Source organism: Rhizomucor pusillus (genome assembly GCF_041956525.1).
Source record: "Rhizomucor pusillus strain CBS 183.67 unplaced genomic scaffold VTP01scaffold_4, whole genome shotgun sequence".
NCBI classification, from domain to species: domain Eukaryota; kingdom Fungi; phylum Mucoromycota; class Mucoromycetes; order Mucorales; family Lichtheimiaceae; genus Rhizomucor; species Rhizomucor pusillus.
This window is the reverse complement of record NW_027192146.1, coordinates 1,601,346-1,614,556: the sequence shown is the minus strand read 5'-3', so window position 1 is coordinate 1,614,556 and position 13,211 is coordinate 1,601,346. Positions and strand designations below refer to the sequence as shown.

The window sequence follows — 13,211 nt, the reverse complement described above, 5'->3', positions numbered from 1 at the left end:
TCCAAGAGTAGTAATGGAAGAAGATTCTTATGGCATGAATGGATGCTTGCCGACACCTCCACCATTCTCGTAGACGATGGAAGTGATCTTCTTGGCGAGAGCCTCGGTATCCGCCCGAGTTGCTGCTTCCGCATACACGCGGACGGCATCTTCGGTTCCAGAAGCTCTGTTCAAAAGGCGTGAGCACGGCGACGATGCATCGTGAAGGCACTTGTTATCTCGAGCATTTACCTGACAAATGATCGACCCTTATCGTATTTGCTGACTTCTTCGTCAATCTTGGCTTGCAAACCTTGTGGTTCAACCAGCTGGCGCTCAGCGTTGGTAGTCTTGAAGATATGCCGGTCGGCAACGGTGACCTTCACCAAGCGGTTAGGCAAGTCGGTGTAAGCCTGGTCCCATTCCTCGAGGGTGCACTGTCGGCTAGCCAAGATGGCTTCAACTAAGAGCATATCAGAGATAGCATCGCCGACGGTCTGGTTGATAAGGTCGGTCAATGCACCAAGTTGCTGAAGTGCTTGTTCTTGAGATGGGTTATTGCTAAACAGAGGCACATCTAGCAAGACGTAATAAAAAAACAAGTATGCATACCGTCACTTACGCTTGGGCGGATTTGATGACTTGAAGTGCTCTAGGGCTGAAAAGGACGGTACCGTGTCCGTTGGCTTCAAAGTAGACACCAACGTCGTACTTCTCAGCTTCGTGGTGAAGATGCTTTACACCGGTAGGTACGCAAGAAACTGGTACTTTCTGCAACAACATAGATCGTTCTTATCACGGATCAATTATCTGAATGAAGAGGAAGACTTACCAGAACATTTTCAAGATAGTTCGTCGAGCTACCGTTTGCATAGGCAGTCTGTACAACACCAACGTTGATCGAGTCGATACCAGCTGCTCTTACGAGCTCGATGATGAACATGGCTGCAAGACCGGCAATCTTGTCACCATCAAGCAGTTTGAAGACACCCTCTGAGTAAAAGGTATAAACTGTAAATAACATATTTCGATCATGCGAAAATTACATGCGCCGTACCTTCATTTACATAGTAGTAGACGATGCGATCAGCGTCGCCGTCGAAGGAGCAGCATCTGTCTCCGGGTTTAATACTAGATCCCAAAGGAGCACGTTGGTTGGTTTTTACAAAGTCGGCACCGCACTATTTTAAGACAATATTTAATGTCACATCGCGGATCACCGTGCTTTTTGACTTACATCCTTGTTCAGCTTGGCAGCAGCGTCGATTTCACCATTGATAATTTCAACAGTCAAGAGATCATCGGGAAGATATTTGGCGAATTCTGCGAGTTTAGGAGCGCCGACACCGTTGGCACAGTCAACGCGCAGAGGCGACAGGGCGGATTTTCCCTTCTTCAAAGCCAGTCATTATCCAACGCAAAAACGACATGAGTTAAAAATAGAAAACACGTTACCACAGCTGCCTTGAAGGCTTCCGCCAGTTTCTTGTAGTAACCTTCCTCGGTAGGCTCGCCGTATGACTCAGGGGTGCCTGCAGTGTTGATGCATCGAACGAGGTAATGCAACATCGGGGTAGTCTTGAGACCGTAGGCTGTGGTCTGAGCGCCTGAAGCGCGCAAACCGGATTCCAAACACTTTACAAGTTCTTCAGAGCTTGGTCTAAACAAAAAACAGGAATGAGGGAGCCGAATTCTGTGCACGTGCTACCGGTCCACCGTCTTTACCTCGTGTCGTGAGCATAAATCACGGCGGCGGGGCGTTCCAGATCAATCTCGTTTGCAGACACAATGTTGTTAATAACTGCTTCCAATGAATCGCTGTCGTTAGCGTTTGCGAGCTCAGTCGCATAGCTTTCCCAAGATTGTTCCAACATTTCTCCTTGAGGATCCACAAGCTTAACGCCATTGTCCTGGATATAATGTGTTAAACTTTGCAGCTGTCACTTGGTTGTCAAAAACGTTTCGTACCTCAGCAGGGTTGTGCGAAGCGGTTATCATGACACCAATGGTTGCACCGTTCAGCTTTTTTGAACGCAAGGCAGCCAAGATGCCGACCTTGTACATTACAGAGTCCAACACTTCAGCCCTTCAAGTCGTGTCAGTTTCAGGGCACAGTAACGCGTTGCTGGACAGAAAAACCTACTTTGCGCGGAAACCGGCGGTGCCGTAGGTATATTTGTATCCTTCAGTCTTGTGGTAGACGATGTTGGCCTTGATGGCATTCAAGTCAAAGGTCATGGTCATGGTGCAGTGAAAGAGAAAGAGAGAGATGGTGAACCCTGCACGGCACACAAGGGCACTGAATGTGGGTAGACGCAGCACCAGCTGTCTCCGCCGGAAAATCGTGATTCCCCCACACCGTGCACTCCCCCCATCGTTAGTCACATAGTGCAAAAGCAGCATGCCCATAGATAATATTTTAATGTCTCTATTCTGAAGTACGCTTGTAGCATGAAATAAGTGGCTATCTAGCTTTTTGGAAGTTTTCTTCCAAGTTGTTTTCATCTTCGGTCAAGACATGTATGCCGGATCGGTTAAGGTTGTCTAAACAAGCCAAAACATTGCACCGATGTTTTGCAGTACTGTCGTGGTCTTGAAATAATTACTCCATCTCCAACTGTTGAATATATGACCGCATGGAGCTCATAAGTGCTCAGGTAAACTGAAAACCGGTAAGGACGCACAATATTATTCTGCAATGAAAATGCTGAAGACGTGTCGGCTATAAGGATGAACGATGCAGTGTTGCGAGGGATGCTAAATTCGTAGGCACCCTCATAGCATAGAAAATCCCTTACAGCGCAGTCTCCGTTGCAAATGCCCGTGCCAATGACTTTTTTGCTATCGGTATGGCTATTCATCAAGGCTTCAACAAATCAATCGCAGGATTTGGTGACACTATGTCCCTCCAAAACGGTTGGTGGCACATTCACAATTGCGTCGTTGAGCTCCATTGTACAAGTTTCAGGGCGTGGTGTTATGTAACCCCAATGCTCAAATTTCTTGTGATGTGGATTGTATCTGCCCTTTCAAACTTCAAACAACTCCTCAGCTCTCAATGCTCTGGATATGAACATCTAAACCTTCGCCGTCTGTATCGTCTCGTAGAACTCCTCGGAAACATCACAGGCAAAACATTCAGAATATTGAATGCTCGGCTGTGAGCAGTACAAATACTATATCATGCTCAAGATATTCCTTAATAGATCCTTTCAAGGCGAGCAGTCGGTCGAAGGATGTCTCGGGAGAGGGAGTCGGGGCAGGTACGCTGCTCAAAAGGAAGCTCATGAGCCAGTCATTGGTTGGGTTGTAAGCTTGCAGCTGCTCCGTTATGTTCAAGAGATGCAGCGATTCTTGGGTCCACAACATCTATTTGGGCACTGACAGTGGGTGTATGATCTATAATACATGGACCTAGATGTGCTGAAACGCTCGCTCCGGCGCTCAGAGTGCTTGCCCTGGAAATACATTGCAGCTGCTAGTCGCAGATAGAAGGAACAGCGTCACTGAACGTGTTCCGCCAAAATTGTTGATGCAAACTATAGTCGCAATATATGAATACATGGGTAGGCATTTCCCTCGCAGAAGGTGGAGATGTAAAGTTTTCATATTATCTGTAGCTCCTTCGAATGGATAGGTTGGTGGCGTTCCTGGTTCGTACAGGTACCTTTCCAAACCCGCTTGCTGCTGACTATGCCTCAACCGTTGTTTGAAACAGGGCAACGTTGTCTTTGATTTTTCAGAGTCGTTTTGATTGTTTCGCGAAATCCCTCAAGTCCGAAAATGCATCCGTAAAATCTTCGGCTTGGGGTGGGCTGAAAGGAAGCTGTGCCCGTTCCATTTGCGTAGACTGTCATGCCCTCAATGCAGTTCCTCGATCGCCGTTTTGCGTTTGGAGGAAGAAAAGAAGGCGGGCCTTACTGCGACGTCTCGCGCCGTTTCTCTTTGTTGCGGAGTAATTTGCTATTTTCATCAACCCGCATTGACGGCTGGAGGAAACAACTCAGTCTTCTCGCTCCTGCAGGGTACGCGCTTCTTTCTTATGGCGACCTTTGTGAACGAGCACGTCAACACCTTAAATAAGGCGTTGTCAGACGCATTCCAACCACACATAGAAGCTCTTCCTGAGGAACGAAATGCTGCGTCCGAACCTGAATCTGCCCTGCAGCGCAATGACAAGCAACGCTTTCTGTCACTTGCAGCACAGCGCATCGATCTCGCGTCACATACTTCACTGCCTTCTTTGCAACAAGTCAAGATATCCCTGGAGCAATATATTCAGAACAACGAGTTTGACAGCCAGTCTTTGGAGTTCCTTCTGGTCGCCAAGTCAGCCGTTGCGATATATGGCAGTTTACTCGATACCATTTTGAATTCTACGTTACCAATATCTCAATCTCTAAATTATTGGAACAGCATTTATGGAAGTCGGTTGAACGAAGGATACTATGCACTCCAGAGTACGTGTGGAACGAATGGATAGAACAGGTTCTCGTGATGCTAAGAACGAATTAAAGCCGTCCCTGTCCGCATTGCATCGTTGGCAACTAAAACGATCGACGCTATGCGAACTACACAGCTCGGATTGAAACCGCTGTTGCAATCTTCCGATCATGTCCTCAATGGATTATTCCCTTTACATGCTCACTCGAAAAGCGCATCCACGCGCCAGATCAAGCGTGTCGGTTTGAAACTGTTTGCAGGAGATGGATTTTTAATCACCCATCTTGTCCACCAAGAAATTGGACACAAAAGAAAGATGTTGGACGAACTTCGAACACAGCAAGCGAAACGTTTGGGATTTCTCGTCAAATTATCGCCTACATTTTCGAACAATGGAGATGATGAAAGTTTATTCATGGTCGCCAAGGAAATAAGAAGACTTTGCCGACTCATGGAACAAGCTTTGAAAGATTCTGAAAAGACAAGCGATGGACAGGTCGCTACGTTTGATATTCGTTCCGCAATCGGTAGGTACCGCGACAAGGTATCAAATTGGATATTAGCTAACGATGATTCAGACGCTGTCGATTCAGAAACCATGGAAGAAGCCACGATGGATCCAAAGGAGACGGCCCGCAAGTTGTTAAAAATAATCGAGATGATGCAACTGCACTGCAATACCTTGGAATCGTTTCAGCAGATATTCAAGCAACCGTCTGCTGTCACACGTTACTGGATTCCAGTGTGCTTACTGCACTTTACCGGAAATGCAGTCTTGAAATATGCGCTTGAGCGGAAAGAGGAAATTTTGGCTTCGATTGGAGAATTGGGAGAAACTGCTAGAGATTTCGTCGTTAACTGGGTGTGGCAGCCTATGCTGCAAGTATGGGACACGATACGCCTCAGAGATCAGAGACTTGGTGTACTGAGCAAGGAAGGTCTGCGTAGTGACTTGGATGTATGTTGACTGCTGCTATGACTACACTTATCATTTGACTAACAATCATGGTGATATTAGTCTCTGGAGAGGATGGTTCTACAGTTTGCTCGCGATCACCATGCATTGTCATCCAGCGATGCACAGCAAATCATGCAAAACGTCAGAGATGGCGATCTATCTGTTGTGCTCAAGGAATACGAACAACAGATAAAGGTAACTTGAAAAAGAACAGGTCACCTGTACATGTAGCGCTAAAAACTTTACGTTGCAGCATCCTCTCAAAAATGCAGTGACAGGTGACTAAGAAAATAAATGTGAATGGAACACAGAGACTTACATCGCAAACTAGGTGATCTTATCCAGATGCTTCTCATTCAAGTGCAAAAGACAAAAGTAGATGTCGATCTTGCTATGGCGGCCCTAGACAAGCTCCTTAAGTCGAATGAACTCAACTTTGCATTCCTAGGTAATGGAAGGAAAATATGCATGCGATGTTTATACTGTTTCACTCATAGATGCACACAGCTGTGGCACCATCCATGCTCTTGACTTGGGCCGGACTTACATGGTTGAACAATCTGTTTAGAACCAGGACAGGTCGCGAAACCAAGCGGTTTGGTCAACCTATCCGTGAAATAATGAGGTAATTCTAAATATGCATATGTGCAGACATCCTCCTGACCTTTGCATCTCACTGTCTATTCAGGCGCATTGAGCGGCTGTTTGATTTAGCTGCTTGTGATGAGAATACAGACGAGGAGGCTATCACTAGCGCGAAAGAACTAGATAGCACTAGTCAAGGCGCGCTCCTTTGCGAAGTACACTTGTTACGGAATTATGCTCATCGGTTGCCGACAAGAAACTCCATTAGAGAACTGTTTTTGGAGGATCTACGCGATCTGGAAAATCCACATTTGACTATAGCGCAAAAACTGTATACTATCGAACGCATGAATCGATATTGGGACTTTCTTCAGGCTAGACGTTTGTCCAGACGAATTCTGTAATTTTAATTTCCATAAACGGAAGGTGCAACACTTTTGGTCCGCAGATTTCTCTTCTTTTTCTTCCTCCTTTCTGTCTTCTTTGTGCTTGATCTACCTGCGCGTTGCGGAATGTTGCGCCCACGCCAGGAAAACGTTAGCAGCCCGACAATACGTCGAAAGACAGAGGAGAACTATGCAACGGAACACGCGTCGCAATCTTCAAAGGAGAGCAGACTAGGCAAACCAGCCGAATCGACCAACAAGCTTCTTCAAACCAAGGACGTTAATCAAAAGCCTCAATCGACTCAACGATCAGTGTCAGGAAAAGGCTACGATAAGGTCGCTCTCTCTAGTCCAAAGCAGAGTAAGATATACGCCTAGCTAAAAGGTTCATGTTTACACATTTGCTGAGACTTGCTGCGCAGAATCGCAAGTGAGTGTCTATGTGGACAAGGAGAATGACGCGTTATCTGCACCAAACAGCCCATCGAGAACCAAGTCTCGTTCGGTACCTTTGAGACCACTGACACCTACTAAACGTCCAGGTAGAATTACATGTTGCAATATTGTTCAAAATGGATGGCGATGTCCTGATTATAGATAAAAGGAAACGAGTTATCTTTATTGACGGCAAAGAAAACCAGCAAACGCTCGAGCGAACGTCGACCTTTCGAGCATGCTTTTCAAAAGGAAGAAGAACTTCCATATGTTCCTGATCAAGAGGTGGATCTGGCTTTATTTGACAATCGTGTTGGTTGCGACGCATACGAACAGCACTCTGACGAGGATGATTCGATTCTTGTCAAACCCAGACTTTTCCAGCTTGATACTATCGAAGAAAGTATTGATCTTTCGCCGAATAACGAGGACGATGATATCGCTAACGATCACGACATTAAAGAAACTAAACAAACACCACCAAAGCAGTCTGCCAAAGATATCAAATTACTTACGTTGGATGCTATCTCGGATCCATCTGTGGATGAGATGTTGGCTAAAATGCCTTCCGAAGTCGAATTTGGTCCACCAAAAGAAGAAGGTATATTTCATCAACTTATTTGTATCGAGTATTCTTTTACAGACTCTGATGGTCTTCATTGCAGAGCTGCCTTATGTTCCTGATGTTGAAGTGGAAATGCCACACTTTACGGGTCTGATTGAACCCCTTGCTTTCGACAGCAAGGCCTTTGAGGATGATGATGATACTTTATCTTTCGATCCGAATGATGAGGATGATATAAATTCATTCTTCAATGGAGAACGTATGCCAGGTAATGCATCTAGCAGAGTGTCATACAGACGTATGATTAATGTAAACTCAATAACCTGTAGGATTCATCATGTCTGTTGCTGCGATCGAAGAGGAGCATGATTCCAGTGAAGAACAAGATGAATTCGACATACCCTACAGTGACTTCTACTTCGATATCAACGCTGCATTCGTCGCTGTCTAAAAGGATAGTACATGTCTCTTATGTTGTAAATAGCTGTTTGCCCTTTTTCATTCGATAAAAACTTTGATTGGGCGGGTTTGATTCAAGCATCGTGAAAATGCGAACTGCGACTGCGGTTGGCTGCATAGTTTTTCCTCACCTTCTCTCGATTCCCAGTGGAAAGTACATGTCCACAATTGAAGACGAACTTAACGCTCCATTCGGTACTGTCAGCTCGTAAATGCATTGTCTTGATAGCATTGCTTACTGTTCTGCTTGTAGATCCCTTCGCTGACGTTGAAGAAGACAGAGAAACAAAGACAAGCAATTATATACGTAAGTCCTCCTGACCCCTGCTTCTGGTTATGCTTAGTTGATCGTATCTTACCTCCATTTGCCAGATTTGCGCATTCAGCAACGCAATGGACGTAAAACTCTGACGACTCTGCAAGGTTTGCCGAAAGAGTACGATGCGAAAAAGATCCTGAAGGTCTTCAAGAAGGAGTTTGCGTGCAACGGCACGATTGTCGATGACGATGAGCTCGGAGAAGTTTTGCAGCTGACTGGCGACCAGCGCCTGAAGATTGCTGAATTTCTAGTCAAGGAGGATATTGCAAAGAAGTCGGATATCAAGGTGCATGGATTTTAGGAAGTGCATGCATTTTTTTCCTTTGCTTTCGTTTTTTGATGGTGAGGTTGCCATCCAACGAAAGTCGTCAATCGACAACCTGGTAGTGCTTAATATCCCCTGAATAAAATGAATCAACAGTGTGATTTCATAAGTCTCAACTTCTGGAGAGTGACAATGTATTTTGTACATCCAGAACCTAGTTTTCTGCGTAAAAGAAATTGACACCGACTAGCTCTAGTTGGTGCTCCTGAGCATAAGATTTGAAATCAAAGCGTTTTCTATCGTTATTGTCCAACACGCTGAATGTTTGGTTTGCGCCGCCGTTCTGCTTGTAGAGCAAGAAAATGTAGCGGTGAGGACCAGAACCAGGCGGGGGAGCGGCCTTGAAGTACGGTGTCACTTGCTGGTGCTGGGCAGTTGCCGAAACCTGGCCAGCGGAACCGGGGATGTTTGTAACCACCCAGTGACGCCATGGACCGTTCTTGCTGTCCTGTGCAGATGGTGCATCCGGATCGACCTAGTGCAAACACAAAGTGACGTGAGGATTTCACCTGCGTGTGTGTGTATCGAAGGTATAGAACATTACCAGCATCAAGGTATAGTATGCGTTTTCATCGCTCGGGACAAACATGATATCAGGGATTTCCTCGGTCTCCTCGGGTTTGAGCTTGTTGCCAGGTGCTATGTCTTGACCGCTCTTTTTGTACTGGATCTGAAGCATGGCAGAGGGCGAGAAGGACTCGTCCACGACTGAAGATAACACGTTATCATCTGCTACTCACGGCGTGGATCGTATCTTTTGTCTTACGTTGTGGTATAATGTTAGCCTTTTTCAAGGCATTTGCAATATTCATCTCAGAAGTGACGAGAGGCATGGCTGTACTCGATATGTAACAGAAAGCGGGAAGAAGAAGAGGCGCAGAAGTCGCGCTAGGATACACTGCATAAAGTCAAGCAGCTGTGTGAAACACACCACACCAGTGACGTCTGAAAGACGAGCGGAACCAAATTTGGTTGCTTGCCCCGCTTGCGTGCCAAGCAGAAGCTCTCCTTTCCCGGGCTCTCTTTTTCCTCTGGTTTCTAGACTTTAATACAACCATTTTGTAATGTCAGCTACCGAATTAAATGCACCTTCTGCCAATCTGAGTGGCAGTGCATCTGTTGCAGCAAACAACAACAACAAACCTGTGCCTGTAAAGACTGTACTTTTAGGCAAGTGGAACGGCGCAGTCTTGGCACTACGCACTCCGTTGTATGCAGACGATGCTGATGAAGGAATCCTATTATTTGCAATACAGGCGAGTCGGCCGTAGGTAAAACTAGTCTCGTAATGCGTCTCGTTAACCGTGACTTTCGAGAGAATCGTGAGCCGACAATTGGAGGTATTGTCTTTTTTTCGACTTGATTAGGTCCCTCTCGGTAGCTGACTGGAGTTACTTGTTTTTTTAGCTGCATTTTTGACGCATAAAAGCCAATTGGATGATCGCACGATCAAGTTTGAGATATGGGATACTGCTGGTCAAGAGCGATTCCATTCGCTTGCACCCATGTATTACCGAAACGCCCAGGCTGCAATTGTCGTTTACGACGTAACCAAGGCTGCAACTCTAGAGAGGGCAAAGAGTTGGATTAAGGAACTCCAACGTCAAGCTAACCCGCACATTGTGATCGCTTTGGTTGGCAATAAAATCGATTTGGCAGAAGAGAACCAAGCAGACAACGAAGAGCAGGAGGAAGACGATGCAGCTAGCGTGGGTCGACAGGTGCCCACCGAAGACGCTGCTGCGTATGCTTCAGAGGCGGGACTCTTGTTCATGGAGACGAGTGCAAAAACCGGCCACAACGTCGAAGAGATGTTTACTGAAATCGGTATGTACCTCGTGTATATCATTTATTACTGAATACAGATCTTGCTGATCAGAAAAAAAAACAACATCTACAGCTAAAAACGTCCCCATTGAATATATCATGTACACTCGCGGAGGCGCTCGAGGAGGAAATGGTCCTGCAAGCGGCAACCCAAGAATCGACCTTATGCGTGAAGGCCCTGCCAGCGGCTCCGGTTCAAGTGGCTGCGCTTGTTAAAGAAAGAAATTCCATCCTCCATGATAACCCCATCCTAGTTCAGAAACATTTATATACACACTCTCAGCACATATTTCATACTACAGAAACTCACAGATTTTCTTCCGTCCTTCTCTAGTCTTAACCTTTCCCCCCTTTTACTTTCTTTATCTTCTTTCATCCCACTATATCTCCCTTTGTCTAGCATACAATTCTTTTTTGTCTCCCACTTGTCACTGCTGATATCCCCCTCCGTCTTGCTCGTAACTCTCCATGCTATCCAAATAACTACATTGATATATGCAGAATGCAGGAAGAAAAATTACATTTGTTATTGCCATTGCTAAGAAAGACGACATGACGAGAGGAGAGCATGAAAGATAGATACGTCGCATAACACTCAAGGAGATATCAATGTATTGTGGCCTATGTTTCTTTTTCTTTTGATGTCGTACAGGCTTGTTTCCAAGGAGCAGGTAACACTCTTGATTTGATCAAAATTCATCTGACACATTTTCATTTTGACCAACAAAAACAAGAAACACACACTTCATGTTTCTTTTTTTTTGCCGTCCTTCGCGCCGGGATGAGACTTAATCCTAACCCGCATAATCGGCTAAATTAATCAGTATGCTTATGTTCTCTCCGTTCTCTCGTTTCGATCCAAGAGTTTATATTTACTATGTGATTTAGAAAAGATATCAATGTTGCAAAGGGGCCAGCTGTCAATAGCTGTAAACAAGCACATATATATTGTGACCGAGATGAATTTGGCATGATTCCAATTGAGACGGCGAGCAAGAGAGAAAAAAAAAAGAAAATAGGGATCGATGCATTGACAGCTTGAAAGTCATCCATTCTCTTCCCGCCCCCCTACCTTGATCTCTCTCTGGCTCCAAACAAATCCCCCAAGTTGTAAGAGAAGACCCTGGTTGCTGTGCATTGTTCTCCTGGATATCTTTTCCTTTGCGGTATATAAGCTTTTTTGGTCCTCTAAAACATTGGTTTCATCTCGTCTCTTCCTTCTTTAAGCCCCATTCCCTTCTTTCCTTTTGTTCAATGACGGCTGCAGAGTTTAATAGCAACAACAACAAGAACAAAGTTATAGATGCACCCAGTAACAATGGAAACAGTAACGACCGCAGCAGCAGCAGCAAGATCACCAACAACTCTAGCAACAACAATGCTGGAATAGCAGGAGCAGGAGGAGGCACAGGTACAATGACACGCATGCATCCCTCGATGAAAAGACCAAGGGCGCCTATAGCCTGCTTCCGTTGCCACCACAAAAAGGTACTAATGCAGGGCAAATATGTAACTGCTTGGAAAAAAGGCTGGATATTTCTTTTTGCAGCTTACATTTAGCTATCGTTACATAGGTGCGTTGCGACGGAGCTCATCCGAACTGCACTCGATGCCTTTCGACGGGTGTTCTGTGCGCCTATCCAACCTCCCGGCGAGCCCGCAACAACCATCCGCCCAACGTCGATCCGTTCATTGATAATCTATCACACCTGGAAGCAAGAATACGCCGCATTGAAACCGATCTCGAGTCACAGAGGAACATGATGCAATCTATCTGCAAACGCAACTCGACAGCCACAAGCAAAAAGTCGTCTGCTGCCACAGCTTCTGACCTTGCGTCTCAAATGCGGAAAACAGAGCAAGAAGTCCTAGAGTCTCGTGCCATCCTGGCACAGCTGAGACTGCGTGGAGAGCAACGGATTGCGCGCGGAAAACGGGCTGCTTCTGCTGCTAATAATGCTACTGCAACCAGCACTTCCGAGAATAGCAACAACAACAACAACAGCAGTAACTCTTCAAGCTTGTTTAACCATCAATTCCACAGTGCAAAGCGACCATGCAGTAGACGCACGTCAGAGCCGAATGTACGAACTTTCGAAGAACAACAGCAACAACATCAGCAGCATACGACACCTATCCCCACATCGGCCAACGGTTCCTCTCCTTTCTACTATCCAGGACCTGCTGCTACCGATGCAGCGACAGCAGCGGCGGCAGCAGCGGCGGCCTCCTTCATGTACCGTCCTTTTGACGCAGCAGACTGGTCTATTTTTAATAGCTTACCACACACTCCTGTGCCTGACGCATCCGCAGCCGCAACAGATGCAAACTGCACATTGATGGAATACGACAGTATGCTCGCACCGCACCCCATGGACCCTGTCGCAAAGCAAAGCATTATGCAACAGCAACAGCAAGGTACAAGCATCGTCCCTCCCTTGCTGACTGTCACTGCTGGCGACGTGCCTACGCCTATCCTTCGTCCGTCTTCATCGATCGATTCGTCCTCATCCTCTTCATCATCCACCCAAGTGCCACCCAACACTACGTCGGATACGTTTATGCCGCAGTTCATGTTGGATGACCTGGAAGCCAACTCTGCAGGTATGTAAATTAATAAAATAGTTTGTTCGATTTTTGGCTCTTTATTTTTTGCTAAACGTTCCTATAATAGATTTGCAAGCTGTCGCATTGAACAATGAACACCACTCAGCTGGCCTGACTGATATGACCACGGCAGCAGCAGCAGCTGCTGCTGCTGCTACCACCGGCGCTGCTACTACCACTACTACTACTGCTTCTAATGCAACTGCATCTACTACTTCTACAGTCACCGCGCCGGCAGTCTGGTACTGTTAGATTACCACTACGTGTTATATAAAATAGTACATTTTTATTTTGTCACTAAACAGCTATTCCTTGCTCAAGAG

At 45.9% G+C, this 13,211-nt stretch overlaps 9 protein-coding genes across 9 annotated transcripts; 5 read left to right on the top strand and 4 right to left on the bottom strand.

The window, feature by feature from the left end:
• Positions 1-27: 27 nt before the first annotated feature.
• VTP01DRAFT_7967 (uncharacterized protein) lies at positions 28-2,223 on the bottom strand (the record flags this gene model as incomplete). The annotated part of the gene is made up of 10 exons (XM_069387036.1): positions 28-166; positions 232-540; positions 602-750; positions 812-972; positions 1,037-1,160; positions 1,217-1,372; positions 1,435-1,639; positions 1,705-1,889; positions 1,948-2,065; positions 2,123-2,223. 10 exons carry the CDS (start codon positions 2,221-2,223, stop codon positions 28-30), a joined length of 1,647 nt encoding a protein of 548 aa, XP_069242432.1.
• A 290-nt stretch (positions 2,224-2,513) lies between these two features.
• Positions 2,514-2,840, bottom strand: VTP01DRAFT_7966 (uncharacterized protein; the record flags this gene model as incomplete). The annotated part of the gene is made up of 1 exon (XM_069387035.1): positions 2,514-2,840. One exon carries the CDS (start codon positions 2,838-2,840, stop codon positions 2,514-2,516), a length of 327 nt encoding a protein of 108 aa, XP_069242431.1.
• A 1,181-nt stretch (positions 2,841-4,021) lies between these two features.
• On the top strand, positions 4,022-6,369 carry VTP01DRAFT_7965 (uncharacterized protein; the record flags this gene model as incomplete). Its single annotated transcript, XM_069387034.1, has 8 exons — positions 4,022-4,439; positions 4,497-4,949; positions 5,001-5,380; positions 5,441-5,575; positions 5,634-5,658; positions 5,712-5,828; positions 5,888-6,005; positions 6,069-6,369. The coding sequence occupies 8 exons, from the start codon at positions 4,022-4,024 to the stop codon at positions 6,367-6,369; spliced, it is 1,947 nt and encodes a 648-aa protein (XP_069242430.1).
• A 108-nt stretch (positions 6,370-6,477) lies between these two features.
• VTP01DRAFT_7964 (uncharacterized protein) lies at positions 6,478-7,802 on the top strand (the record flags this gene model as incomplete). Its single annotated transcript, XM_069387033.1, has 5 exons — positions 6,478-6,712; positions 6,774-6,893; positions 6,956-7,387; positions 7,452-7,619; positions 7,681-7,802. The coding sequence occupies 5 exons, from the start codon at positions 6,478-6,480 to the stop codon at positions 7,800-7,802; spliced, it is 1,077 nt and encodes a 358-aa protein (XP_069242429.1).
• A 166-nt stretch (positions 7,803-7,968) lies between these two features.
• Positions 7,969-8,430, top strand: VTP01DRAFT_7963 (uncharacterized protein; the record flags this gene model as incomplete). Its single annotated transcript, XM_069387032.1, has 3 exons — positions 7,969-8,005; positions 8,064-8,117; positions 8,183-8,430. The coding sequence occupies 3 exons, from the start codon at positions 7,969-7,971 to the stop codon at positions 8,428-8,430; spliced, it is 339 nt and encodes a 112-aa protein (XP_069242428.1).
• A 178-nt stretch (positions 8,431-8,608) lies between these two features.
• On the bottom strand, positions 8,609-9,287 carry VTP01DRAFT_7962 (uncharacterized protein; the record flags this gene model as incomplete). Its single annotated transcript, XM_069387031.1, has 3 exons — positions 8,609-8,929; positions 8,999-9,162; positions 9,221-9,287. The coding sequence occupies 3 exons, from the start codon at positions 9,285-9,287 to the stop codon at positions 8,609-8,611; spliced, it is 552 nt and encodes a 183-aa protein (XP_069242427.1).
• A 231-nt stretch (positions 9,288-9,518) lies between these two features.
• On the top strand, positions 9,519-10,497 carry VTP01DRAFT_7961 (uncharacterized protein; the record flags this gene model as incomplete). The annotated part of the gene is made up of 4 exons (XM_069387030.1): positions 9,519-9,624; positions 9,711-9,794; positions 9,862-10,281; positions 10,355-10,497. 4 exons carry the CDS (start codon positions 9,519-9,521, stop codon positions 10,495-10,497), a joined length of 753 nt encoding a protein of 250 aa, XP_069242426.1.
• A 49-nt stretch (positions 10,498-10,546) lies between these two features.
• On the bottom strand, positions 10,547-10,851 carry VTP01DRAFT_7960 (uncharacterized protein; the record flags this gene model as incomplete). Its single annotated transcript, XM_069387029.1, has 2 exons — positions 10,547-10,752; positions 10,803-10,851. 2 exons carry the CDS (start codon positions 10,849-10,851, stop codon positions 10,547-10,549), a joined length of 255 nt encoding a protein of 84 aa, XP_069242425.1.
• A 684-nt stretch (positions 10,852-11,535) lies between these two features.
• Positions 11,536-13,140, top strand: VTP01DRAFT_7959 (uncharacterized protein; the record flags this gene model as incomplete). Its single annotated transcript, XM_069387027.1, has 3 exons — positions 11,536-11,769; positions 11,856-12,885; positions 12,956-13,140. The coding sequence occupies 3 exons, from the start codon at positions 11,536-11,538 to the stop codon at positions 13,138-13,140; spliced, it is 1,449 nt and encodes a 482-aa protein (XP_069242424.1).
• Between the last annotated feature and the right edge of the window lie 71 nt (positions 13,141-13,211).